Source organism: Toxotes jaculatrix, chromosome 19 (genome assembly GCF_017976425.1).
Source record: "Toxotes jaculatrix isolate fToxJac2 chromosome 19, fToxJac2.pri, whole genome shotgun sequence".
Taxonomy (NCBI): domain Eukaryota; kingdom Metazoa; phylum Chordata; class Actinopteri; family Toxotidae; genus Toxotes; species Toxotes jaculatrix.
Genome location: NC_054412.1, coordinates 19,829,726 through 19,847,225, shown reverse-complemented (window position 1 = coordinate 19,847,225; position 17,500 = coordinate 19,829,726). Strand labels below are relative to the sequence as shown.

Genomic DNA, 17,500 nt, shown 5'->3' with positions numbered 1-17,500 from the left:
AGCAAAAGATGAACAACAGTACACAGTAAATCAGTTGACAAATGTCTACATGTTCTTTTAATTTAGACTTTTTTTTTTTAACAACACACATGATACAGAATGAATATTTGCACAGAAACAGACAGGATTTTGTTAATCATCTTAGAATAAGCAGTTGACAAGAATCATCAGAGGACAACTATTTTTTTTTCACTATGGCTTTTTGCCAGGTTATTCTGCAAACTGATGAAAAAGCTGTAAGGGGAAGAAACAACATACTTACAATAAAACACAAGCTCCAGTCTGAAATGCCTTGAAGGCTTAGAGTCAAGCTTGAAACACGTGATTCTGTTCTGATGATCCTTTTCTGGATAATGCTGGGTAGAGAATTAGAGCTAATGGACTGATCACAGCATGAATTCAAACTAAAATGTGATGAAAAAGAATACAAAAACAACAACAGAGGACAACAAAACTAATGCAAGATCCTACAGTGGTATAATGGCATCTTGATTGCACATGCAGTTTTGGTCAAATGAACAACATGATGGGGAACAAATGAACAACTCTGAGGTTGATGAGATGTGATTTTTTCATCTTTTAAGGGTTTTTTTTTTATGAAAAGCATCACACTTAAAGCTTATCTTAACAGCATGGATGTCAGTGTTTGATAGTCTTTTAAAAAGCAACAAAAATAATCTCTTTACTTAATCACAGTTCAGTACTGGGTTTTTTTTTTCTTCCTTCATGGGGAACATTGAGAGACAGGTGAATTAATTTGTAAGATCAAGTGCTTAGAACTGAATCTTTTAGTCAAACCAAACTACTTTGTTTAATTTCCACACAGATAAAAACAAACTTACATCAAGTTCCTTTTTATATTTGGTCACACTGTCGTTCTTGTATTAAATTCAGTAAAAGTGCTATAAATATCTTTTGAGATCTCGTTGAGTGGCGTTTAAAAAAACAAAACAAAAAAAAAAACACCGATCCAAGGAGTGGAGGAGTTTTCAATGCTCATCATGGCCAGCTGAATGTTCTACCAGTGATCTGGTAAAACTTCTGATTGAAGGGGTGAAAGAACTTCTGCAGTTTAGTCACCACCGACGGGTCCACCTCTGGATGGATGCGACCCTTGCTGCCTGCCAGGCACTTGTTGAAGACAATGTTAAATCGCAGACAGTAAAATCCCCTGGTGGCATTGAAGTACAGGTTATATTGGCTGATCCTTGAGGGTAGGTTGAGGAAGCGCTCCACGAGCTGCAGCTCCGGCAGTGGGTCAGTGATCAGGCGGTCCCCGTCCACGATGTGGAACTGCTCCACGGGAAAGTACTTCAGCCAGCGCTCCAGATGTTTGGTGTAGATGCTGGTCCGGACAGCTTTGTACTTTGTGTTCACCTCACAGGTACTAGCGTCGATGGCCAGCTTCTCAAACTTGTGGTAGGTCTTGTTTTTGCGCTCCTTGCCCTCCAGAACTTGCGTGTAGTCAGATACAGCTCTGGTCGTGGGCTCACGGACGATGATCAGCAGCTTGATGGAGGAGTTCATCTTGAAGATGCGTTCAGGGACTTCCTCTGTGATGAAGTAAGCAGGACTCTTCTCAATGGTGATCTGATGAGGGAAAGAGAAGGGCATTTTCCCTCTGTACCAGTCGATGCCGCGGGCGTAGTTTTGGTCATTGTCAAAGAAGTGGATCTCCTGCGAAGCCTTAACCACTGCCGGATGCAGGTTGAGCATCTCCAGCAGGGCACGGGTGCCCCCCTTGCGCACCCCGATGATGATGGCCCGAGGCAGCTGCTGGACCAGGTTGTGCAGGCGGATTTGCTCTTTGGTGGCATTGCCCTTACGTAATTCATGGAGCAGGCCACGCTTAAACTGCAGGGTGCGGAGAGGGATTTGCTCTGGCTCAGGGGGGGTCAGTCTGCTTTCAATGGGGCAAATAGGCTGTAGCCTGAAAGAGAACAAACAAAAGAGAAATGGAAAAGACACTATCATCACTTATTTATTACAAGGTTTCTTAACTTTATATGCAAACAAATGTTTGTCTTGGTTAAAGTGTTAAAGAGTGCAAGATTTTATTTAAGGTGAGTTTTTTTTTAATGTTAAACACGAAAGCATGACACACGTCTTGCCTTGGAAATTATTTTAAATCAAGTCTGAGTGTCTGGGTGGTGCTGTGCTCTTCCCCCATTTAGCCACAATAGCTCTCATAATCCATGCTGATAATTTCAAGAATTTTTTTTTTCAGTTGTTTTAAGAAAATAAGACTTTTAGGATTAAATAATTTTTATATTATTTTTGGGGGCAGCAGAACAAGCTAAAAACACAACACTGACATGTTAACACCTTATAAAGTATAGCACGTGTTATGTGCAGACAGGTGGCTATTTACACACCTAAAATGCTTCAGAGTTGTGTTTCTGACCACCCAACTAATGTAAGAGCAATAGTCAATAGTCCAATGCTTTTGGTCTCCACCAACTCCTGAGATAAATGTGTCTCTGCAGCCGTTAAATGCTCCACCATATTTACCATCTGGTTGTTAACATCTGCTACCTGGTGCAGGAGAGGAGCATACAGTGGGTTTAGAAGAGCTTTCTGGAAACAAGCTTGATGAGAACAGTAGATTGTGCCAAAGCAGCAGTAAAAAAAGCAGTAAAGCAGCTTTAACATGGACATTTAAGCAACTATTAATATATAAGTTTTGATTAACGCAGCTTTACCCAAAACGATCAGTAATAATAATTAAAACCCAAAACTTACCCTTTGTAAAAGAAATTTTTTATACAGGAAACCTGAAAATACAGCTCTGTATAAAATCAGGCCATCACTTTTCATAGTGTTGTTGTTTTTTTTTTCCATTCTTTCCAAACAAACTCCTGTTGCTGCTGCTCCCATGGGGAAATTCTTGCTCTGAGCTGGGTCTCTCAAGACCTTTTTTTTTCCTCATGTTATCTATAGCACAAATTATTTCTCATTTGGGAGAACTGGCATAACCTAACCTCCACAGCACACGTCTGAGAGGAGGCACTGCACTGTAAAAAGAAAACCTTGTGAAGTGGAGGATTGCCTACACTGATTCCATAATTCACTTAAACTGTGTGAATTAAAAAAAAACCCTAATAACTACGTATATGTTTGTACACATACAGAATGTGACAGTGGTGACTTACCTATCCAAGGTCCCAACCCTGGCCACGAGATAAAGAACACTTCCGATAGCGAGGCTGCCCAGAACGAAGAGCTTCTGTCTCAGCAATGCCTGCTGTTTGAATAGCATGGCCCTCCATCAATCTTCAGGACTGCGTCTTCAGCCTGCAGAGAGCAGAGCACATAAACCACTAATCACCAGGAGGAAAAGGGACAGCCTAATGTTTATTAACACACACTCAATCAAGTCTTACAAGTGATTAAGCCGCACTCACACACGCTTGAAAAGTGCTGCGGTGCCATTACAGAAAATGCTCACCCACCAACTGCCACTTTGTTACTATTTATTTATTTCTGACAACTCAGACTTGATCCAATGCACAGGGCCCAGCTCTGAGACAGGAATGTGTAATAATGTAATTTTCTACACATTTTCTTCTCCTTTTCTTTTCCTTCTTACTTTTGGAAGGTTTTTTTTCTTTCTGTTTTCTCTCTAACTCTTTGATTGGCAACTCTTCACCATTTCTCCCTTTTTTCATGTCACTTTTTAAAAAGCGGATTTAATTTATATATTCATTGTTTTTCTTTTTCACATTTTGTGCCCGTTGTCTCTGTCGCCGCTGGGCAGGACGGGAGGACCCTGTGGACAACCCTCCCAGAGACCATGAAATAGCAGACCTGTCAAACCCCTCTAAATGTCCAACTCCCCAACTCCCCCGTCATCTTGTCTTTCTTGCCCACCAACACACACACACACACACTCACCATCTCCTTATCTCATTTAGCCCTGGTTATCTTTGTCCTTAGTCTTTATCTGTATGTTGTGATGTTTTCGTCTTTAGTGCAACTGTGTATGTTCAAGCTGGAGGTTTTTGCTGATGTTAAAGCTGCACTAATCAATATTTGTTAATGGGTGGATCAAATGACCATGTGCCCTCTGAAAGGTGTAGCTTTCTTTTTGCCTTTTTAAACTGTTTTAGGTTAACCTGCAGCTTTACTGCCTGGTTCATCACTCACATAAACCTTGTTTCCTGTTTTCAAAATAAAGACCACTACACAACACGGAGCAACATCATTATTCTTTTAAAGACCGACGAACGAAAGTCGAACATTTAACCTCCTTTTAGCCATGTTTTGGTCTCAAAGGAGGAAGAAGTGCGCAGATGGTCCCATTATGTTAATGCTTATTGCGCTTTTGACCTTCAAAGAAAATGCAGGAATGAATCTCTGCCTCCAACAGAGGGCACTGCATCCTTTCACACAGATGGAGCACAGAAATGTTTGTCTCACTCTAATTAAACAAAAGACAGTTTTTTTGCTGATCGATACCTGCATCTGCAAGCTTACCACAGTGTGACTGGGTAAATCACATTATGGAATAATGGATCTATACAGAAGTCATAGCACTATTACAAAAGGGCCAATTGCAGTCTAATCCAGCCTTTAAAACTGCCTCCCATTACCAAAAGAGAAGATCCTCCAGAGCATCTCATAAACAAGTAGAGAGAGGTTTTGACCCCTGTGTGACTGGAAAACATTTTACTCATAATGCCTTGTGGTGACTTCTGAAGGGAGACCAGCAGACCAATTGCAATTTCATCAGCCTGACAAAGCAGAAGAATAACACCAGTTAGCCAGGGGCCAGCCCTGGGTTTGTGGAGTCCCATTTGGAAAAGAAATGTTTTTCATTACATCTTGTATCTCTGAAACAAGCAGGAGCAATAAATTCAATTGTTTCCAGTGGAAATAAAGTCTGTTCAGTATTTCTTTTAGCAGCAAGACACACCATTCTGATAGTAATCCACCTTTGTTCACAGTGTCATTTGGTTCAAGAAAATCAGATTATATTATCCAGGATGTTTTTTTTAACTTTTAAGATTTACAGTGAAACTATAACTGGAACAGAAAAAAGTTTTTACATTTAAAACGTTTAATTCCCAGATAATGAAAGCTTGCACCCTTGATTAATTCAATACACCCAGGTGTATGATCAGGATGACTCATGTTAGTGAAATTTAGCTTTCAAAGATAGATAGATATCACTATACAGCTGCCATTTCTGTGTCAGTTTGCTGACTTTAAGACTCATATACTTGTGTTACTTATATTTTAGAATTGTTCATGTTTCTGTGATGTGACCCTTCAGTAATGCCACATTCATTTCAGATGGGAGAGATGAGGAAGACTTCCATTAACATGACCAGATAACATTATACATTATATAACTTTATATTCATTAAAGTTGGGATTAGATATCTTGAATGACAGCCTTTGGCAGGCTCCTATTTGCATAAGTTTTAATGGCCAATGGTAATTTTTGAAAAAATGGTTCTCTGACCTTTGACTACATAAGCTACTTGTTTGCCACATTAGCTACATGAGTTAGCCACATTAGCTACATGAATTAGCTACATTAGCTACTTGAGTTGGCTACATTAGCTACATGAGTTAGCTACATTAGCTACTTGCGTTAGCTACACTTGCTACATGAGTTAGCTACATTAGCTACTTGCGTTAGCTATATTTGCTACGTGGGTTAGCTACATAAGCTACATTACCTACATGAGCTGCTCATGGAAACTCATTTCTAGAAGCGTCTCCACCTGCTTGTGTGTGGCTTAGGTCACAGCAGGCAAACATACTCTAAACTCTACCTTATACTTTGGCTGATATATATGTTTGGCTTTTGAAAAGTGATTAAAAAAAGACATGACATTAAACTGTAGTGAAACTGAAAATACGTGACCAATACGTTTGTAACTGGTTTAGCAAACGGTGTAGTCTCTTAAAGCCACAGTACTGTTCAGCTAAACTTGCACAGTTTTGTTTTAAAGACTAAACAGTCAAACTCATTAAAATGGAAATTCTTCTGGATTGCATGGACAGAGTTTTTGACCTGCAGAGACACATAGCAGCTCTCAGTAGATACTACTCTGTTGTACTAATGAACAGAGAGTATTGCTTTCTGCACATTCTTTATGACTTATTTATCACACAGAAATTAATTCTTTGCCCTGTCAAGGAAATACAACCAGAACAGCTGTGTCAGTCCGTGAGCACAAGAGGGCTCTTGCACAGAATTATCAATTATGGAGCAGTTTACTTTCATAAACTATGCACTAGGCCAAAGCCAGTGTACTTTGGTGTGTGCGTATTAAATTCTACCAAACAATTAGAGATAAAAATATACACTACTTTAGAGAAAACTAAAATCCACTTTCCCTTTTGAACGTTGATGTAAATTCTGCATTGACGGATAGTTCTAACCTACAATGCTGATAAAATGTCTCATGCTCCTCTCTTGTGAAATCTATGGTCCTTCCAGGTAAGATCGCTCCTGAAAAGTAAGTGTACAAAATATTTATCTTGTCTATAAATTTTCATATGGTGTGACCTAAATAAATTCTGCTGTTTTCTCCCTGTGGGGCTTCAAGACAGTAGAATGTTTTGATTGAACAACCAGAGGAGAGCTGCATCGCCAGAAGAGAAAAGAGAAAGTGGTGAAAGTCTTTCTTACAACTGCTAGACATGATGCAGCGAGCACAGAAATGCTCAGCAAGGGAAATAAAATACGTCTGCAGATGCTTTGGATTGAAGTGCACTGTCAGTGATAATCTTGGGGGGTATACTTCCTGCAGTAGATGGGCACAGGGTGTCTGATCTGAAAAGTCAAATGGCACTTGAAAAGTTTTTCACTGTGTGGATAATTCTTTTCTGCAGGGGGAGAGCTGACATGCAGTGCAGGAGACTTGCAGGAGAGCTATGATGGAGCTTAGTTTACAGTTTACAGGTGCAATAAGCTGTGCTCAGCAAACAGTATATAGTGTGTAGTGTTCTTCTATATGACAAGAAGAAACGGACTAGTAACTAATCTCTAAAGCAGAAGAGAGAAAAATGGCTGCAATGTTCATTGCATGGAACAAGCACCAGTCTGAAGATCTGGTTATTCTCAGGCTAAAAATGTCAGGTTTGGCCTGAGGTTTGCGCTGTTAAAAAGGTCAAAAGGTCACTGAACTCTAAATGGGTGTTGATGCCATTGTGCCAATATAAACTGAATCTAACTTACTTGTGTATGTTTTAAAAAGAGACTATTTACAGAAGAAATGACACATTCACAGTTCTGTGCACTCAGGAGCTTTACTGCAACAGTCTTACCTGGTGTGATATGATCACTAGCTGATTGTAGCTAATGTTAGCTAATATTAACTGTAGATATATATTACTCCAAAAGGAAATGAGGTTAATCATCTTTGGACCATGAATGTGCTCAGTGAATTTAAAACCAGCCATTAGAGTTTGACATTTCTTATGGAAAGTTGAAGAAAGACCCAACTGAGGAAAGATCAAGAATTCCCCACAAAGATTCATCCTCTGAGTACCATGAACAGCCACAGTAAATCCAATAGAAAATACCCATTGAAATGTCTTTGCCTCCCATTATAACTGTGTTTGCTAAACTACCAAACAGTAAAGCAGATAAATTAAAGTCCATCTCAACCAGTAGAACAGTAAAATTCCCACTGCACAGCCTAATATATACCTGGGAGCTGCATCTGCATGCTCATATTTCACAAATTGCACATCTCTTTTATTTTGTCGTCTCATAATGAGGTCAATTTTGTTTTTGTATAGTTTTGGAAAGTTCAAAACAGAAGCAGTTCAAGAACTGGTCAACGGTCAGACGTCTGAACAGAGCTGTCGTAACACACCACATTTGCGTGTTTTGCATGTACGGTGAGCTTCATTACCTCTTCTGAGACTCCACCGCCTACGCTTTCCTCGACTCAGGTGTGTTAAAACTGAGGTTTTTCAGAAAGATGGAGCGGGCAGACTCAGCTCACTGATCACTATTCCTCTCTTCAACAGATGTGGTGAGTATAATTTCATCATGAGCCACACACGTAATGGTCAAAATTGTGACAATAAGATCCAGATTGAAAAATTGCAGAATTTTCCTTTAAGTGTTTGAATAGCTGGTATTTCTGGGGGGGCGGGGGTGGGGGGTGGGGGGGGGGGGGGTGCAGTGCGTTCAGCTGACTGCTCCATCTTTTATTTGCGGAGAGAGCCGGGGAGTGACTATAAATGGCAGTCACCTTACGAGTGTTATCCTCTGACAGAACTGGTGCACAATCCAGGGCCGATCAAAGATGAAGTTATTCAGCCATCAAAGGCATTTACAAAAAAAAAAAGGAAAACAAACCACATCATACACATTTGGCTCTTTGTTGGTGGAAGTAAATTCTCCGAAGGTTGATGGAGAGGGACGGCAGTGGCGGTGCGCTGTAGCTGTTAATGCTGGAGTTGAGTCAGCTGAGGACATTGTGGAGGGAGGAGAGAGAGAGAGAAGGGGAGACAGAGAGAGGGCAGAACATTGATGAATAATTCACCACTATGTGCTTTATTATTGTTATTGACGCACAAGGGAATGATTCTGCTGTGCGGCTCAGAGCTCCACCCTTTGCCGACCTCCACTCCACTCCTCTAAAACCCGGCGTCCATTTTATGATATAACACCTCCATTATTTATCACCCCTCGCTATGGATCCCTTTGTCTCCCTCTTTACTCCGCCATCATCTTACCTGCTGACATTGTGTATTTTATGAGAAACACAGAGTTAAGAAACACAAACAGGCACATGCTCGTCTCCTACCCCTCAGCCTGTATACTTTACTTTTTATGATATAATGGTCAAACTACTCGCACAACACTCCTGCAAGTGTGCCACAATTAATTTCCAAACCTTTCTCACATATCAGCAGGTAATCAACATGGTGGCATCTGAGCTTGTTATAGGATTTGTACTTCTTCACTAAATGATGTGGCTGATCAAGAAACTGGAAACAACTTCAGATTAACGCAAACTCATACTGTGAGTTTCCATCCTGGGATGATTCAAGTCTTTACTTCTCTTAGGTTTCACCTGAACGAACATCTGAACATGTATGAAGAATAGTTTATTGGGGATGACTCATGTGACATGTTTAATTCTGATGCTGACTTCGCACTGCGTCTCTCGTCCTTGGAGTAAATTACCAACCTGTAAGGAGGAGAATGTCCCAGTGCAATTTCTCATTAAACGGACAATTATCCTAAAAATAACTGATCATCTCTCTGAGTTTGTAGGTTCTACGTCTCTAAGAGTCATGGAGCTTGAATGTGAACCCAGAAGTGGCTAATTACTGAATCTTAACACCAGGTCCGGGAGTGTCTCTCATACAGCTCAGACAGGACAACAGAGAAATACAACTTGGGGAGTAAATGCTGGACTCAGAAAGTAATATCTGGCTTTACTCTTGATTTTACTACTGTGACCTTCAAACACCAAATAAGCCAGCGGCCATAAACTTTGAGCTGGGACACAAACAGGGTTTTTGCTGGTTTATCTAAAAGGCTCCATGTGAGTGTGAAGTTACTCCCATTTTAACACCTACACACAAATACACACACACACAAGCATAAGCAGGCAACCTACGTGCAAAGACAAACACAACAGAGACTCTCCTGAGAGATGCTCTGATGAATGACAAGATATGGCCTTTTAAGAGGTGTGAGAACATACAGATGAGTACATATCACTTCAAACATTAAGCTGTCATCGTACTATGGTTTTGGACATGTGTCAAAAGGGGGATAAAAACATTCCCAGAATAGACCAGGGCAGAGCTGTGAGCAGAACTGCACCTGAAACAGCATCATGTGTTGTAATTACACAAAACAGGACTGATTTCCAGTGACAGGTGTATAAGGATGATGAAAGGGGTTTGTAAGGAAACAGAAATAGATACCTTAAACATCAAAAAACAAATCTAATCTTTTCACCCCATTTAGACCTGGTGTAAAACAGGCTGCCTGGACTGGGACCACACCTGGAGGTGGTCTGGTTCGCGCTGTGATGAGATCTCAGCCAGGTGTAAAGATAATCTGTCAAGTGTGGCTGCATGATTAAAGCTGCACTGATTCAGTAATAATAATGTAATGTGAAAGGCCATTGTAGTGATGAACCCACAAAGATTAATCACCAACTGTGCAGCAGCCCCTCAGCTTACAGAGCCTTTAAGACTCTTTTAGCTCATTGTTTTGGTTTTACCATCCATGACTTCACTGTTTAGTACAAATTAAATGCTCAGCATCGTTTCCAGCAGCAACAAGAAGCTGTTTTCACTCACAAGTCCACTATAAACCACCTGTTCCAGTCCCCCTACACAGCATTTAGCATATTTCAACTCATTGTTTTGGTAGCAACCTTTGGTTTAGTCTCAGCCCTCCTCACTCAGCCTTCTGGGCAGCTCTAAGTGAAACTCTCTGATAAAACCACTGTCCACCACCTGCCCAGCACCAATCAGCACAGAGACAAAGCTAAAGACTGGCTGGAGAACATAGTGAAGCATGTAGAAGTTTCCTCAGTAACTGGTGTAGACCAAAACAGGGGAGTGAAATCTGGACTTTACATTAGCACATCACTCTTCACCCAATATGATACATGCTTCTAATTTTACTCTCAAAACCTCATATACAACATATACGTCACATATCATATACTGTAGCATGATAAGTGTAAATTTGTATCTCGTTGCTGTTGCTAAATTTATTCATTGTATACTCTGTACTAATCTATATAAATAACATTGTTGGTCTTTGCACTAAACAGTAAAATAACAGTCAATGCTGAAGTTATATTGGCTGCAATTTGAACTCATTCAGTCAGTTTACTTTTTATGTTCTACATCACAAGTTTGTGTGTTTTTTTTTTTTAAATAAAACGAGTATTTTACTGAAATACTCATGTGAACATGTCTTTTAAAGGTGTTTAGAGGCTGTGTGCTTCATGTCACATCTTTGCCGTACTGTTGTACAGGGTGAGATTTAGATTAAGTAAAAAGGCCTGTTTTTAGTTTTACAGTTAAGTGCGTTTGTTATAGCAGAGGGCATGTGTTATGGTGAAAAAGGAGGTGCTGGACGTGTGTGTGTGTGCGTGTGTGATAGGAGGGACTCCTATCACACACACACACAGTGGCAACCACAGTCTGAGCCACCTCTTGGGGAATCCTGAATCACATCAGGTACAAACACCTGCTAGCAGAGTGGTCTCCAGAGCAGCTGTGTGTCTCTCTAACAGCTGGTGAACCACCACCCGCCCCCCAACCCCCCCACCCCCCCACCCTCAGAGAAGAGGCTGCGTCCTCACAACCAACCAGCTTCAGCTTCTTCTCTGTTTCCTACAGCTATGCTCCCTACAGAGAGACAGACAGACAGACAGACAGGCGGTGTTGCAGGGGGCCTCTGAGCGCCGCCTGTCGCGTCTTTCCCTCGATTCCCAGAACTCCCTGCAGCACCCTGCCTCTGTGGCTTCAGTTCATCTGATTTTCTTCTATTACCCTGACATGCTGTTCCCCCGCATTGGGCACTGCAGCCTCCCCTCACCACGTACCATGTAAGACACCAGAAGCTACAAGAATAGGCATCTTTCCAAACACTGTGGTCTAGACACTGCTGTTCTGATCGAGCTGGTGAAGCACTGTGAGCTCTCACACGGGAAATTCTACCACCTACACAGAAAAGCAAAACGATCCAAGCTGTGCTCGTCTTTTTTTTTCTCTGCAGAAAGAGCCTTCATCGTGAAGAGGCCCTGTTACAGGAAGTGTTATTTACATGTGTCCCTAACATTTATGATTGTTATTTTGAGCGTTGGAATAAAAATGCTATGATATTTTCAGTGGATCAGAACATCAGAATTCAGCTTGTTCCTGATTGGCTCCCATTTTCCGATCAGTGTGAACCTGGAAAACACAGTCAATGTTTTGACCATGTTTGTTGGCTCAGTAAATTTGGCAACTTCATCCATCAACCATGGACGGTCAGATTGTTGGTCTGCCTTGTTTTACTATTGATTCCACTGAAGCTGAATATGATGATTATCATTATTGTCGTTATTGTTGTTGTCAGGGGCTAAATTGGGCTGTAACAGAGCAGTGTAATAAATAATAATGTCAGGCAGTGGTGTACGGTCACGGCGGGACAAGTCCCAGTGGCCTGCTACATCGGTGGGTCGGTGGACTGTCCAAAAATTCATAGTTTTTACTGACCCTGCGTCTGTCTTCACCTGTCCCTTACAGTTCGTACAATAAACCATCACTAGAAAAACATGCTGGGTGCTTTTTTCTTCTGTTCACATAGATGTAAGAGTAATAAGACCAGATTCTATCAGCAAATTATAATCCACCCACACACACACACAAAACACACGGACACACCAGGGGTAAACAAATACCATCAGTCCTTTAAAGGCTGAAGCAGGGACATCCTGTCCACACAGGAAAAACCTTGTCATCTCATTTCATAGCTGGACTAGCAGAAGCCCTGGGGGAGAGCAGAGGGATGGAGGTGGCAGGCAGAGGTTAAAGCTGAGTAATGTGTAAGTGAGGAGCCTCTGAGTCATGAAAACACTGCGGGCACTGCTGAGATATCTCACTGCTGAGCGGCGAGCGAGCTCACACCGTTCACCTCCCCGTTCGTCAGCTCAGCCTCTGATCAGCCCCTCTTCCGCTGGCTTGAAACGCGGCAACCTTGGGCCATCCTTGCCTGGGTATAGCTTCAATCAAAGATTCAGCCCTGGATGTTTTATGTGTATGCCTTTTGAAAACTGTATCAAGTAAGCCAACGTGCGTCCATCCGCCGCGCTCAACTGTAAGTGACACTGACGCAGATAGGATGTTAGCAGGGGTCTGTGTGAATGTCCTGAGGATTTCTCAAGACGGGGGGGGGGGGGGGGGGGGGGGGACCAGGGGTGGCTCCAGAGTGTAGAGGGGCAGCCCTGCAGTGGAAGTCGACATATGCATGCAGCTAATTAACCACGCAGCGCTTATGCAAAAACCTTTTATCTGTTTCCAGCCATCGAGCACCTCGTGATTCCCTCTGACAGGCCCTCTGCTCTGCTTTGCATAAAGACGACAGCTTGGGTGTTTAAAATTTCATCCACCTCCCTCAGCAGAGGCCTATCACTGCCCAGGATCATTTCTCCATTAGGCTGCTGGCAAGTAGCACAGCTCAGCAGGACTTAGCCATCATCTGTGTTTCATTAACCCTTTGTCAGACTGCTCGGCGCGGTCAGACACTTTGCTTTCTCAGTTTTACTCATTAGAACCAAATTAGCGTCACAACTCCGTTTGAGTCATTACGCATTGGTAGCCATGTGATATGTTAACCAGAGGCAGCATGTTGGTCTCCAGTGATCTCCAGACAAACCACCTGTTTGCCCAGCGGCTATTTGGACTCCTGCGTTACTCTCAGACAACACTGGATTATCATTGTTGCCAATGAGGAGCTACTGATGTGAAGCACACAAAATCCAAAGTAGCACTCTTATGTTGTGGCGTGGTGAAAAGTTTTTTTTGGGGGGAATTTTATTCCAGTCCAGGAACAGTAATTTTAAAAGAGAATCTTTTGGCATGAATGGAAACATAATGTAAAGGAACAGTTTGACATTTTGGAAGATATAATTCACTTTATAGCAGAGAGAGGATTAAACTGACACTATTTTCCACATCTGTCTGTTAAATATAAAGGCAATAAACTGCTGGTTAGCTTAGCTCTCTATACAGAGTGCCCTGGCGCTTTCCAAAGGTAACACAATCACTTCAAAGCACTTCAAAGCTCACTAATAAACACGTTATATCTTGTTTGTTTAATCTGAACAACTGTGACCAAAAAGAAAAGAATAAAACTGATAATTTGCTGCTTTATGGGGGAGATGTCCTGGACTATTTCTTAGCTGGGAGATGATGCCAGGAAATACATTCCTGGATTCAAAAACTGAAGAGTTTTCTGCAAAATCTAATTAAGTATGAAAAGTATAAGCACTCATTATACAGACTTAATGGTCCCTATCAGTGGATTATTAATGACATTTCAGATTAGGGTGTGACTAATGCTTATTTTTATTATTGATAAATCTATACATATACATATATATATGTATATATTTTTTTATCTATACATCTATCCAGACTGTTGGTTTCCTGTGGTTGATTTTGTTATTCTGGTCTTTTCAAGCATGAATAAATTCTCCCTATCAGGTCACATCATGCCAAGAAAACCTTCAGGTTTAAGGTTGTTTTATCCAGTTGGTTCAGGAAACACAAGCCTGAACTGCTAAAGAAAATAAACCGGTAAACCCGCTCCACACGTCCGTGCCGTGAACACAAATCAGTGAATTCCAAATATCTTTATTCTGATCACAAGTTCTGCTCTAAGGATACTGATCCTATTCAACACACCTCTGAGGCAGCTGTCGCATTTGGATCTAATACTCATTGTTGTCCTGATCTGACGGCTATAGCTTCATTGCAGTTAATGATGTTGCTACTGTGATTAGCATTAGCTAAATGAGTTTCCAGATCAGCGCGAGCTCCATCACAGTCTTCAAGTCACGTCATCGTCTCATGTCAGTCACAGATTGATTTGTCTGGTCACCATTCGTTTGAACTGCATTTACATTCAGCTGACACTGACCCAGAGAGATGTACACTCAACAGGAAGCAGTATAGTGTCTCGCTCAAGGACACCGTGAAAGGACATGCAGCCGTTGATAGATATGTTGTCAAATCACATCACTTATGAATCTGTGTCTGTGATATTAGGTCCGTAGTGTGTAGTACACACAGCTGCCTTGTTGTGTAGACGCTGCACACCTTCACGTTTTGCAAATATATCATTTACACACACTGGCAACACATAATAAGTCTGACTTATAAAAGCTAAATGGTAAAGCTCCTTAAAGTGGCTCTTACTGGATCACTACACCTTTGTATGCTCACGTATTAATTCATGACTAACCATAGTTACAATTACCTCCTTGCTAATCTGGGTGGTGTATGTAACATGTAGCACTAAATATGTGGTTCACCTGTTAAAATGCTCATGTAATTTCTATTATGTTTGGAAAAAAATAAATAATAAAAACTAGGATCATAAGTGTTCTGGTCATAATCATGATGATAAATCACCAGTGGCAACCACAGTCTGAGTGAACTACTATTATATGGACACTGAGTCCTTCTTCAGAGGGAGATGCACTGGATACACTCCCTTTGTACCTAATGGGTTGAATGTGGATGTTTCATTTGCTTGTTTTTGATTAGATGAACGCAACATGTGTTTTTTTGGTTTTGAGCTTCTACGTTTCAGTAACCTCCGTCTAGTGAATGGGGTGAGAGGCAGGGTACACCGTGAACAGAACACCAGCCTGTCACAGGACTGACATACAGAGACAAACAACCATTCACACTCACATTCACACCTATGGACAATTCAAATTCACCATTTAAACGTAATCTGCATGTGTCTGGACTGTGGGAAGGGGGAACCCATACTGGCACAGGGAGAACATGAAAACTCCACACAGAAAAGACCCGGCTCCAGAACCTTCTTGCTGTGAGACCACTCTGCTAACCACTGCACTGACCTGTGATACCAGCTGGATCCATCTATATTTAACCTCATCTGTGTCTATTGATCATGAAATTGCCAACTACACATGCTGAAGAATGGCAGCTTGCCTGAAAGTGTCCGTGTGTCAATTTCAAAATCAGCTTGGACTGACTTCTGTCCTGCCTTCTGTCCAATTTTATTTATATAGCACCTTCCACAACCAAAATTGTATCAAAGCGCTTTACAGAGACCCAGAGCCTGACCCCAGAGCAAGCACTTGAGGCGACAGTTGCAAGAAAAAACTCCCTTTTAACAGGAAGAAACCTTGAGCAGAACCTGGCTCATGTGGGGCACCCTCCTGCTGATGGCTGGGCTGGGTGAAAGAAGAAAAAGGAGGAAGATAGGACAGGGTTGGCAGTTACTGGATGTATCTCAGTTTTCATGGTATTATCGTGAGCAGAATATTTTATATCTTATTTTCAAATTTTGATACTTGACAGTTTCCATGACGCAGATGCTGCTGATACATTTTGATCATTTCCTCAAAAAGTTCGATACCCAGCTTAAAGGAATGTATATAAAGTATACATTAAAGTCTGATGCAGTGCTGTGTGGACAGAATACCACCTGCCTGGATGTGGATGAACATCCTCCTCTCTGTCCTCTGGAACAACTGACACCAAGTTTTTTTCCACACAGGATGGGGCAAATCTGGATGCAGACTTTCATACACACACACACTCAGAGGAAAGTGTGTGTGTGTGTACACTCGGCATCAATGAGTAGAAAATTCATCACATCGTGGCACTTGAATGTATAAATAGCCCTAAACATCAAGGGACACAAACAACTTTGTGTTGCTGAGAGGAAGCAGTTTATCTGTCCACAAAGATGTCCCTGAAAGATGAGGTGACTCTAGAAGTGTACTTTACAGCTAAAAATGGTTGAAATAGGAGGTGAAATGTAAAGGTTAAAAAAAAAAAAATACACACACACACAGTGAGGTCTTTTAAAGACTGTACAGGACCCAGCTTCACTGCTGTAAAAGTGGAGAAAGCAGCAATGAGCTGCCCATCATCTGCTCAGGGAGCCAGTCAACTGTTGGCAGTCAGGGCAGGAAGCTGTGCTTGGTTAGGCAGACTCTTCTTCACGCGTCCATTTCACTGTGTCTCCCTCCGAAGCCTGAGCCCAGAATCACTGAAGTATGAACTGACACGTCCGCAGAGACAGTCAGTCCACAGCAGAGAAAACACAAAATAACACGGTGCAGGAAAGTTTGATTACAGACGTGTCAAAAGAGGACTGAGTAACTAATGGAGGATTTTTAAAAAATATACATTTGAGGTTTAAAACGGCAATAATCATCTTTTTGTCCACATGAACCACCAAATGCACCAAAGATCTAAATTTACTCTACAATGGGTGGAGACAAAAACAGAAGAAGTGTTTGATTGCAGCTTTAAGCAGTCTGTCATCTGTCATCTGTATGGCTGCATGAAGTCACGGCGTCTACTTCCTCCTTCTGTCTTCCAAACCCAGAAAAAGTCCTGGATTATTAATTAAAAAAATGTAAACCTGGGTGTCGTACATAATTCCTGAGCAGGAAATTAAAAATGACACATTCTGCGCTCAGCACAAGCTACGGCGCCTGGAGCACACAGTTTACTACATGCTTCAAATACCGATCCTCTATTAATAATGCATCCAAATATAGATACGCCTGTGCTTTGCTTTTCTTGGAATGTCACTCAAACTGTAATGAAATATTAATTCATCCTGGCTGTTTGTGCAACTACCCTGGGACCCGGGCTTACGCACTGTCTGTATTGTGTCTACCTGACCCTGGAATGGTTTTGAAAAGAGTTAGGATAAATCCATATGTACAAATATATGAGTATCGTGTTTTTATGTCTTTGTGAATAGGTTGTATTTCGTCTAACTTAG

At 41.5% G+C, this 17,500-nt stretch overlaps 1 protein-coding gene across 1 annotated transcript in view; it reads right to left on the bottom strand.

Annotated features, from left to right (window-relative positions):
* Positions 1-514: 514 nt before the first annotated feature.
* The window catches only part of LOC121199611 (heparan sulfate glucosamine 3-O-sulfotransferase 5), a 62,604-nt gene continuing 45,618 nt past the window's right edge, over positions 515-17,500 (bottom strand). The window contains exons 3-4 of the mRNA XM_041064458.1: positions 3,153-3,294; positions 515-1,930 (exon numbers count right to left, since the gene is read on the bottom strand). Of these exons, the coding sequence (XP_040920392.1) occupies positions 1,000-1,930; positions 3,153-3,259 (1,038 nt within the window). The 5' untranslated portion in view covers positions 3,260-3,294 and the 3' untranslated portion in view covers positions 515-999. The remainder of the gene's footprint in view (positions 1,931-3,152; positions 3,295-17,500) is intronic.